This window comes from Hemibagrus wyckioides, linkage group LG04 (assembly GCF_019097595.1).
Source record: "Hemibagrus wyckioides isolate EC202008001 linkage group LG04, SWU_Hwy_1.0, whole genome shotgun sequence".
NCBI lineage: Eukaryota > Metazoa > Chordata > Actinopteri > Siluriformes > Bagridae > Hemibagrus > Hemibagrus wyckioides.
In genome coordinates this window covers 637,684-651,198 of record NC_080713.1, presented here as the reverse complement: position 1 = coordinate 651,198, position 13,515 = coordinate 637,684, and the positions used below count along the sequence as shown (strand labels likewise).

At 41.7% G+C, this 13,515-nt stretch overlaps 1 protein-coding gene across 3 annotated transcripts in view; it reads right to left on the bottom strand.

Moving 5' to 3' along the window:
- The window catches only part of si:dkey-30c15.2 (uncharacterized protein LOC558938 homolog), a 19,752-nt gene extending 7,373 nt beyond the window's left edge, over positions 1-12,379 (bottom strand). Inside the window, exons 1-7 of one of the 3 annotated variants that reach the window (XM_058387030.1) lie at positions 12,118-12,379; positions 11,668-11,711; positions 10,675-10,738; positions 9,779-9,919; positions 2,373-2,477; positions 1,627-1,706; positions 111-239 (exon numbers count right to left, since the gene is read on the bottom strand). In XM_058387030.1, the coding sequence (XP_058243013.1) occupies positions 111-239; positions 1,627-1,706; positions 2,373-2,477; positions 9,779-9,919; positions 10,675-10,738; positions 11,668-11,711; positions 12,118-12,150 (596 nt within the window). In that variant the 5' untranslated portion in view covers positions 12,151-12,379. The remainder of the gene's footprint in view (positions 1-110; positions 240-1,626; positions 1,707-2,372; positions 2,478-9,778; positions 9,920-10,674; positions 10,739-11,667; positions 11,712-12,117) is intronic. The other 2 variants (XM_058387031.1, XM_058387032.1) reach the window with 2 other exon arrangements.
- Positions 12,380-13,515: the final 1,136 nt, after the last annotated feature.

The window sequence follows — 13,515 nt, the reverse complement described above, 5'->3', positions numbered from 1 at the left end:
AAAACACACACACACAAATGTTTGCCTAGCCCTAGATATTTTACAGAATGTCTTAATTTGTACTATTTTCTGAGAAAATAGTGTGTGTGTGTGTGTGTGTGTGTGTATACCTGTTGCAGAAGTGTGTGTTGGGCTGACCACTTTGTTTATAATTGAAGGATTGATGTGAGGGAAAAAGAGACATCATAGGGAAAGAAACTGTAGTGATGTAGACGATGAATCCAATCAGAGGGAGCAGCCTGAGGAGAGAGAGAGATGAGGGAAGACATGAAGAAGTTCATTCATAATAAATAAAACACACTGAGTTTGTATATATGTACACACACCGGTCAGCCATAACATTATGACCAGTTCCAGATGACATGAATAAGACTGAGTATCTCCTCATCATGGCACCTGTTAGTGGGTGGGATATATTAGGCAGCAAGTCAACATTTTGTCCTCAAAGTTGATGTTAGAAGCAGGAAAAATGGACAAGTGTAAGGATTTGAGTGAGTTTGACCAAAAGGGACAAATTGTGATGCTAGACCACTGGATCAGAGCATCTCCAAAACTGCAGCTCTTGTGGGGTGTTCCCGGTCTGCAGTGGTCAGTATCTATCAAAAGTGGTCCAAGGAAGGAACAGTGGTGAACCGGAGACGGGGTCATGGGTGGTCAAGGCTCATTGATGGACGTGGGGAGCGAAGGCTGGCCCGTGTGATCCGATCCAACAGACGAGCTACTGTTGCTCAAACTGCTGAAGAAGTTAATGCTGGTTCTGATAGAAAGGGGTCAGAATACACAGTGCAGGACAGTGTATTGTGTATGGGGGCCGCATAGCTGCAGACCGGTCAGAGTGCCCATGCTGACCCCTGTGCACCACCGAAAGCACCAACAATGGTCATGTGAGCATCAGAACTGGACCACGGAGCAATGGAAGACGGTGGCCTGGTCTGATGAATCACGTTTTCTTTTACATCACGTGGATGGCCGGGGGCGTGTGCGTCTCTTACCTGGGGAACACATGGCACCAGGATGCACTATGGAAAGAAGGCGAGCCGGCAGAGGCAGTGTCCTGCTTTGGTCAATGTTTTGCTGGGAAACCTTGGGTCCTGCATCCATGTGCTTTGACACGTACCACCTACCTAAGCATTGTTAGACCATCTACTCCCTTTCATGGAAACAGTATTCCCTGATGGCTGTGGTCTCTTTCAGCAGGATAATGCACCGTGCCACAAAGCAGAAATGGTTCAGGAATGGTTTGATGACCACAACAACCAGTTTGAGGTGTTGACTCCGCCTCCACATTCCCCAGATCTCAATCCAGTCCAGAATCTGTGGGATGTTCTGGACAAACAAGTCCCATCCATGGAGGCTCCACCTCACAACTTAAAGGACTTAAAGGATCTGCTGCTAACATCTTGGTGCCAGATCCCACAGCACACCTTCAGGGATCTAGTGGAGTCCATGCCTTGAAGAGTCAGGGCTGTTTTGTCATCAAAAGGGGGACCAATATTAGGCAGGTGGTCATAATGTTATGCTTGGGCAGTGTATATATATATAGTTTTTGTGTCTTTATATAATCATGCTGTTAGTGTAATTAATCAGAGCTGATGAAGCCTGACTGATCTGAGTTCAGTTACTTACCACACCAGGACATACAGCAGATCGATCATCATCCTCCTCTTCCTCCTGCTGCTGCTGTCCTGAGAGCGTGAGAACGGGCACTAACACGACATTTATTAAAGACAGAAACAGAACTCTCATTTACATACATTAACATATTATAATAAACCTCATTTACTTATTAATACACTATAAATACGACACTGGAAGCTTATCCACACTCTTCTGATTGTTTAGAGCTCTTAGCTTCCTAAAAGGTTCTAGTCTGGAACCCTGAGAGGAGAAACACTCTGAAGGGTTCTAGATTTAACTTGATTTCTGAAAGTGTAGAAAAACACACACACGATTCAGACTAAAGCTTTTACACCGTTTTCTCTTTAATTTAAAAAATCTCTTTACTTGAATGTGATAGAGGACATAGTGACCGGAGACTAACCAGGAAATGTAAAAGAGTTATGTAAGCGTTCTCTGTAAATATTAAACAGAAAGGGGATTTCTGTTCCTGTCACATGACCTCCATGTTTTTATTCATATTCGTGTGAGCAGAGCTTTTGTGTGAGGTTCTTACAGTCGCATTACATCACACACACAGAATCCTGAGCTTCCATAAAAATTCAGGGTGTGAAGTTTACTCACAATTTAATGAGAAATATAACTAAAGGTGTTTATTATAACTGTCATGAAACATACTGTATAAACATTTTTTTCAGTTTTCTTGAATTAATGTGTGTGTGTGTGTGTGTGTGTGTGTGTGTGTGTGTGATCACCTGACGTGTGAACTCTCCCTCGTCTTCCTCTCTCCAGCCCTGAAGGCTGTGTGCAGACTCGAAGGCATAAACGATGACGAGGAGGAACGAGACGTAATAAAACATCTGACAGAGAAACAGAAAAAATCAGTAACACACAACACACACACACAACAACACACACAGTAACACACTGTAACACACACAACAACACACACTGTAACACACTGTAACACACACAACAACACACTCACTGTAACACACACAACAACACACACAGTAACACACTGTAACACACACAACAACACACACTGTAACACACTGTAACACACACAACAACACACACACAGTAACACACTGTAACACACACAACAACACACTCACTGTAACACACTAACACACAACACACACACTGTAACACACACAACACACACAGTAACATACTGTAACACACACAACAACACACACACTGTAACACACTGTAACACACACAACAACACACACAGTAACACACTGTAACACACACAACAACACACACACTGTAACACACTGTAACACACACAACACACACAGTAACACACTGTAACACACACAACAACACACTCACTGTAACACACTGTAACACACACAACACACACACTGTAACACACACAACACACACACTGTAACACACTGTAACACACACAACAACACACACAGTAACACACTGTAACACACACAACAACACACAACACACACAACAACACACACACAGTAACACACTGTAACACACACAACAACACACACTGTAACACACACAACACACACACTGTAACACACACAACAACACACACACAGTAACACACTGTAACACACACAACAACACACACTGTAACACACACACAGTAACACACTGTAACACACACAACACACACACTGTAACACACACAACACACACTGTAACACACTGTAACACACACAACAACACACACTGTAACACACTGTAACACACACAACAACACACACAGTAACACACTGTAACACACACAACAACACACACACTGTAACACACTGTAACACACACAACAACACACTCACTGTAACACACACAACAACACACACACAGTAACACACTGTAACACACAACACACACACTGTAACACACAACAACACACACAGTAACACACTGTAACACACACAATACACACACTGTAACACACAACAACACACACACAGTAACACACTGTAACACACACAAAAACACACACAGTAACACACTGTAACACACACAACAACACACACAGTAACACACTGTAACACACACAACACACACACTGTAACACACACAACAACACACACACAGTAACACACTGTAACACACACAACACACACTGTAACACACACACAGTAACACACTGTAACACACACAACAACACACACAGTAACACACTGTAACACACACAACAACACACACAGTAACACACTGTAACACACACAACAACACACACAGTAACACACTGTAACACACACAACACACACTGTAACACACACAACAACACACACACAGTAACACACTGTAACACACACAACAACACACACTGTAACACACACACAGTAACACACTGTAACACACACAACAACACACACAGTAACACACTGTAACACACACAACAACACACACAGTAACACACTGTAACACACAACACACACACTGTAACACACACAACAACACACACACAGTAACACACTGTAACACACACAACAACACACACAGTAACACACTGTAACACACACAACAACACACACAGTAACACACTGTAACACACACAACAACACACACAGTAACACACACAACAACACACACAGGAACACACTGGAACACACACAACACACACAGTAACACACTGTAACACACACAACAACACACACAGTAACACACTGTAACACACACAACAACACACACAGTAACACACTGTAACACACACAACACACACAGTAACACACACAACAACACACACAGTAACACACTGTAACACACACAACAACACACACAGTAACACACACAACAACACACACAGTAACACACACAACAACACACTGTAACACACACAACAACACACACAGTAACACACTGTAACACACACAACAACACACACAGTAACACACTGTAACACACACAACAACACACACAGTAACACACACAACACACACAACACACACACTGTGACACACAGAACACACACTGTAACACACACAACAACACAGACACTGTAACACACTGTAACACACAGAACACACACTGTAACACACACAACACACACACTGTAACACACTGTAACACACACAACAACACACACACACTGTAACACACACAACACACACACTGTAACACACACAACAACACACACACTGTAACACACAGAGCACACACTGTAACACACACACTGTAACACACACACTGTAACACACACAACAACACATGCACTGTAACACACACAACAACACACACACTGTAACACACAGAGCACACACTGTAACACACACTGTAACACACACAACAACACACACACTGTAACACACAGAGCACACACTGTAACACACACACTGTAACACACACAACACACACACTGTAACACACAGAGCACACACTGTAACACACACACTGTAACACACACAACAACACACACTGTAACACACAGAGCACACACTGTAACACACACACTGTAACACACACACTGTAACACACACACTGTAACACACAGAGCACACACTGTAACACACACACTGTAACACACACTGTAACACACAGAGCACACACTGTAACACACACACTGTAACACACACAACAACACACACAACACACAGTAACACACACACTGTAACACACACAACAACACACACACTGTAACACACAGAGCACACACTGTAACACACACAACAACACACACACTGTAACACACAGAGCACACACTGTAACACACACACTGTAACACACACAACACACACACTGTAACACACAGAGCACACACTGTAACACACACAACAACACACACACTGTAACACACACAACAACACACACACTGTAACACACACAACAACACACACTAACACACAGAGCACACACTGTAACACACACACTGTAACACACACAACAACACACACACTGTAACACACAGAGCACACACTGTAACACAAACACTGTAACACACACAACAACACACACACTGTAACACACACAACAACACACACTGTAACACACAGAGCACACACTGTAACACACACACTGTAACACACACAACAACACACACACTGTAACACACACAACAACACACACACTGTAACACACAGAGCACACACTGTAACACACACTGTAACACACACAACAACACACACACTGTAACACACAGAGCACACACTGTAACACACACATTGTAACACACACAACAACACACACACTGTAACACACAGAGCACACACTGTAACACACACATTGTAACACACACAACAACACACACACTGTAACCCACAGAGCACACACTGTAACACACACACTGTAACACACACAACACACACACTGTAACACACAGACCACACACTGTAACACACACAACAACACACACACTGTAACACACAGAGCACACACTGTAACACACACACTGTAACACACACAACAACACACACACTAACACACAGAGCACACACTGTAACACACACACTGTAACACACACAACAACACACACACTGTAACACACAGAGCACACACTGTAACACACACTGTAACACACACAACAACACACACACTGTAACACACAGACCACACACTGTAACACACACTGTAACACACACAACAACACACACACTGTAACACACAGAGCACACACTGTAACACACACATTGTAACACACACAACAACACACACACTAACACACAGAGCACACACTGTAACACACACACTGTAACACACAACAACACACACACTGTAACACACAGAGCACACACTGTAACACACACACTGTAACACACACAACAACACACACACTGTAACACACACAACAACACACACTGTAACACACAGAGCACACACTGTAACACACACACTGTAACACACACAACAACACACACACTGTAACACACACAACAACACACACACTAACACACAGAGCACACACTGTAACACACACTGTAACACACACAACAACACACACACTGTAACACACAGAGCACACACTGTAACACACACATTGTAACACACACAACAACACACACACTGTAACACACAGAGCACACACTGTAACACACACACTGTAACACACACAACAACACACACACTGTAACACACAGAGCACACACTGTAACACACACACTGTAACACACACAACAACACACACACTGTAACACACAGAGCACACACTGTAACACACACACTGTAACACACACAACAACACACACACTGTAACACACAGACCACACACTGTAACACACACTGTAACACACACAACACACACACTGTAACACACAGAGCACACACTGTAACACACACACTGTAACACACACAACAACACACACACTGTAACACACAGAGCACACACTGTAACACACACTGTAACACACAGAGCACACACTGTAACACACACTGTAACACACACACTGTAACACACACAACAACACACACACTGTAACACACACAACAACACACACACTGTAACACACAGAGCACACACTGTAACACACACACTGTAACACACACAACAACACACACACTGTAACACACAGAGCACACACTGTAACACACACACTGTAACACACACAACACACACACTGTAACACACAGAGCACACACTGTAACACACACTGTAACACACACACTGTAACACACACAACAACACACACACTGTAACACACACAACAACACACACACTGTAACACACAGAGCACACACTGTAACACACACTGTAACACACACAACAACACACACTGTAACACACAGAGCACACACTGTAACACACACACTGTAACACACACACTGTAACACACACACTGTAACACACACAACACACACTGTAACACACACAACAACACACACACTGTAACACACAGAGCACACACTGTAACACACACACTGTAACACACACTGTAACACACACAACACACACACTGTAACACACACACTGTAACACACACAACACACACACTGTAACACACACAACAACACACACACTGTAACACACAGAGCACACACTGTAACACACACACTGTAACACACACAACACACACACTGTAACACACACAACAACACACACACTGTAACACACAGAGCACACACTGTAACACACACACTGTAACACACACTGTAACACACACAACACACACACTGTAACACACACACTGTAACACACACAACACACACACTGTAACACACACAACAACACACACACTGTAACACACAGAGCACACACTGTAACACACACACTGTAACACACACACTGTAACACACACAACAACACACACACTGTAACACACACAACAACACACACACTGTAACACACAGAGCACACACTGTAACACACACTGTAACACACACAACAACACACACTGTAACACACAGAGCACACACTGTAACACACACACTGTAACACACACTGTAACACACAGAGCACACACTGTAACACACACACTGTAACACACACACTGTAACACACAGAGCACACACTGTAACACACACACTGTAACACACACACTGTAACACACACTGTAACACACAGAGCACACACTGTAACACACACACTGTAACACACACAACAACACACAGTAACACACACACTGTAACACACACAACAACACACACACTGTAACACACAGAGCACACACTGTAACACACACTGTAACACACACAACAACACACACTGTAACACACAGAGCACACACTGTAACACACACACTGTAACACACACACTGTAACACACAGAGCACACACTGTAACACACACACTGTAACACACACACTGTAACACACACTGTAACACACAGAGCACACACTGTAACACACACACTGTAACACACACAACAACACACAGTAACACACACACTGTAACACACACAAAAACACACACACTGTAACACACAGAGCACACACTGTAACACACACAACAACACACACACTGTAACGCAGAGCACACACTGTAACACACACACTGTAACACACACAACACACACACTGTAACACACAGAGCACACACTGTAACACACACAACAACACACACAACACACACACTGTAACACACACACACAACACACACACTGTAACACACACAACAACACACACACTGTAACACACACACAACACACACACTGTAACACACACAACAACACACACACTGCAACACACAACACACACACTGTAACACACAGAGCACACACTGTAACACACACACTGTAACACACACAACACACACACTGTAACACACACACAACAACACACACACTGTAACACACACAACAACACACACAACACACACACTGTAACACACAGAGCACACACTGTAACACACACACTGTAACACACACACTGTAACACACAGAGCACACACTGTAACACACACACTGTAACACACAGAGCACACACTGTAACACACACACTGTAACACACACACTGTAACACACAGAGCACACACTGTAACACACACACTGTAACACACAACAACACACACACTGTAACACACAGAGCACCACACTGTAACACACACTGTAACACACACAACAACACACACACTGTAACACACAGAGCACACACTGTAACACACACACTGTAACACACACATTGTAACACACAACAACACACAGTAACACACACACAATGACACACTTCTTCTTATGAGAACTGTACCCATTTATTATTATTATTATCATCATCACAGTGAAATGGTCAGTACACTTCAGACTGTACAGCTACATGAAAATAATCCACACTGGAGAGCTGAGACACCTGCAGAGTTACTGATATCACACTGATGTGGATTAATGTCCTGCACTGTCCTGCACTGTCCTGCACTGTCCTGCACTGTCCTGAGTGTGTTACTCGCTTTACACCACAACAATTTACCAACAAACCCAACATTTGTTTTATAGTAGAACAATGATTTCAGGAATGTAGCTGTTACTATAGAAACGATGAAATGATGAAATGATGACGTGTAAAGAACAAGAGCATTAAAATATAAACCTCTAACTCATCTTACAGCTTTATTATAAGATTATAGAATTATTTATTCTTTTGTTCTATTTGTCTCATTGTGTGACACATGGCTGATTCTTACATTTCAGCATGAAACAGAAACCTCATCATGACTAAACATTTGTGTGTGTGTGTGTGTGTGTGTGTGTGTGTGTGCTTTATGACTGCTTTATGAGCCTTGCTGCAGTTTCTCATTCTCACATGATGTGATTCCTCACCAGAGACAGAGCTAATCCTGCGCTGCACAACACTTCCCTGTTCCTCACCGATCCTGACCACACCAAGTTCGACACGGACGTCACGCCCAGGCACAGAGACGCTGAGAGGTCCGCTAGAGCCAGCTGGATTAGAGGCTTGGCCTGCAACACACACACACACACTTTAAAAACACTTTCATTTTAAATAAAAAACTAAATAAATTTTTGTATACATTAATCATATTCACTATAAATATTATTTGTATGAAATAGAATTTGGATTTTTATTATTTTTATATATTATTTATATATGATTTATTTTATTTTCATAAAAAACAAGTTTAAAAGCATAAAAGCATATACGTATATATATATATATTGCTATGCTCTTTGAATGAATGCAGAATTTGAGTCACAGTTCTACAATTATTAATAATAATATATATATTCAACAGGATTTATAAATCATAAGACATCGTGTTTGAGTCATCTTTTATTTTTAATCAGAGATGTGAGAGAGTGTGTTGCTGCAAGAACACAAACACACTTCAGGAGAATTTCTCAGCAGTGGTTTGTGGTTATAGAGTCTGAATCTTGTGTTTTATTATCTAAGAAATATTTCAGCTTTCAGTCTGTACTGAGCTTTTCTCTCCTGCCCTGAGTCTGTACTGAGCTTTTCTCTCCTGCCCTGAGTCTGTACTGAGCTTTTCTCTCCTGCCCTGAGTCTGTACTGAGCTTTTCTCATCCGCTGATGGAGGAAGAGTCGCCTTTCTGTGGTTCTCTAATCTTAAATCAATAAAAGTAAAACCAGATAAATACAGAAGGCACTTGTGCAATACAAGGTGAGCTGCAGGACACACACTCACACACTCACACACACACACACTCACACACACACACAGATTGTTCAGTATTACCTGTTCATTGAGGTTTTTTCTTTTTACAATCGATACAATGAAGACAGAGAAGCTCCCAATGAAACTGTAAATAAAAAAGATTTTACTTCACACAATGATCTTACGGTCTGTGGTGTTGAACTGAACATGATTAAAGACTGAAATACTGCAGGAACCGGATGTGGTGAGGAGACGGAGGTGGACGCTGTCCAGGGGAAGTGGTGCTGAAATGAGGAGTGGGTTTGTTTACCAACTCATTTTTAATACACAACTTCACCAGATTTATCTCTCTAATGGCCTCTAACTCTAACTCTAATTAACTCTAATTAACACATCCTCACTCACACATGACTGTTAAAATAAACACATAAAGTGAACTTATTCTGATCAAATTGAACTATTAGATTTTCTCCTCAGTCTTCTCACTGTGGGGTCACGTGAGGTTTCTGTGATTCAGTGAAAAAGTAAAAATGGCTGGGATGAATCACATCTCAAACTTACTAACTAAACTCAAATCTTATTAACACACAACAGTGTGAAAGAAATTTTAAAATAAATGAGAAACTTTTAGCTAAAGCTTTTAGCTATTAAATAACAAGTTTAACATTTTATTTATTTGTTTATTTTATTGTATTTATTTTATTTATTACTGTTCTGCCGTTAATGATCCATGAAGCTCCATGTCTGTTCTGTTTGGTGTGAGTTATAGTAAATATATAAAATTAAGTATTTATTCATTATTATATTTGGTACAGTGTTAAACGCTGCTGTTGTAATGACAACACGGCACTGCAAATCACTTTTCTGACTGCCCCCCCATACACACACACACACACACACACACACACACTCCTGCACTATTTATTCTCTCGTACTTTTATATTTATATTTCAGAAAGTGCGATAGAAAACCCCGAGCTGTAAAAAGTGGTTTAATGTGATGTTTCCGTTTGGACTGACCTGCAGGGTTAAAGCCGGACTGCAGTAATAAAGTGTAGAGCAAAGTGAAACTGACCTTACAGTGAGACAGGAGACGTACACGGAAGAGAGAGCTGTGAGCTGCAACACCAACACAACAACCAGCATGAGATTAACTTCAGAGGTTTTAAAGAACACAAACTTTCACCTGCACGAGGCTGAGACAAGGCCGGAAGGAGAGCAGGAGTGTTTCTGACCAATCTGCTCTCTGTCCAGTTCAGCTGAACTTACACACAACATCTGGTGTTAATGAAGCACTGGTCTGGTTAATGACCACAGCGTCATGATATAGAAATAAATAGACAAACTGGAAACTGTTCGCTTCAGATCCACGCAGGACATCATGAGCACTGATTTCTGAGTCTTTATAAAGCGCTAAATCTCATCATGTGTGGATCTGATGCCACATGCACTCTGACCATAACCCTGTCTATGCTGGATTTTACTCTCGATTAGAAAACGAGACACTTAAATTAAAACACTTCACCTTTTTGTCCGATAATCCACTGCTGAAGTTCATGTCGCCAAGTCAGAAAAAAAATGTGTAAAGAATTAAAACTGAAGATTAAATCCATAAAACATCTCCCGAATCCACTCGGTCTGGAAGAATAAAGCGTGCTAATTTAATAATAATTATTAATAACTTTGTTTCTGGCATACTACTTCTACTACTACTACTACTAATAATAATAATAATACACTGGCACGCGCACTGCTGCTGGCACTTCACATGCTAGGTGAGAAAAAGCACGCAGCCAAACAGAAAGGTATTAAGGCTGAAGTTTGGGGGCGTGTCCGTTCTCACCTACACGCCAGGTGCGCGCGAGCGCGGCGCTGATTGGCTGGCATGAACCTGCGCGCTGTTGTACTTTTGATGTAAGAAAACTGTGTACAAACTTTATGCTTGAAATTTTTCCTATTAATTAATTAATCTATTTAAATCAGTTGTGAGACTCAGTTACAGCCAGCTGTGTGATTGTTCATTAAATTTTCTGAAACATTTATTCTTTTAACTCTAATCAAAGATTAGGATTGTCATTAATCTAATGTATTCAATATAGCAATAAAACATCATTAAAATCCTAAGATGCATTTCTGTGTTTAAAAAGTTATGCGCTTTCCGACACTATAACTGTTCACTGGGTAAAATAAAGTGTTTATAACCTCAGTGGTAATTTAATGTTAATTACAAAACACAGTGAAGTGTTCTGCTGAAAGAACTGCTCTAACCCAAGCACGTGCTCATAGTGTGTTCACAATCACTGTACTGGGTCTGTGACGCCCTCTAGTGGACAGAAGGAGCTCCTGAGGTATAGTAGTTTTTAAGATACATACTCTATATTGCCAAAAGTATTGGGACACCCCTCCAGATCATTGAGTTCAGGTGTTGTCTTTCAGGGGTTTGGCTCAGCCCCTTAGTTCCAGTGAAAGGAACTCTTAATGCTTCAGCTTCTATCTATCTATCTATCTATCTATCTATCTATCTATCTATCTATCTATCTATCTATCCTAGTCAGTGTTACTGCTATCCTCTGAATACCAGGAGCAAAGTGAGTCTGTGCACACACACTTTCACATTTAGGGGTTATTTTGCACAGCAAATCCACATACCTGCACATTTTTGTGAGGCGGGAGGAAACCGGAGAACCCAGAGAAAACCCACAGGAACACTGAGAGGAGCATATGTAAATTCACAGACAGAAACCTTGGTGAGATCAGGATCAAACCTGAGACCCTGGTGCTGTGAGGATGCCACTCCACCACGCTGATCACTGTACACACACTCCTCCTGTAATGCACTGAAAATAAACAGCATCGGGTTAGCTACAGTATGACTCTGAGGATCAGTAGGACTCTGAGTGATGATAAAAGGGCTAAAGATGAG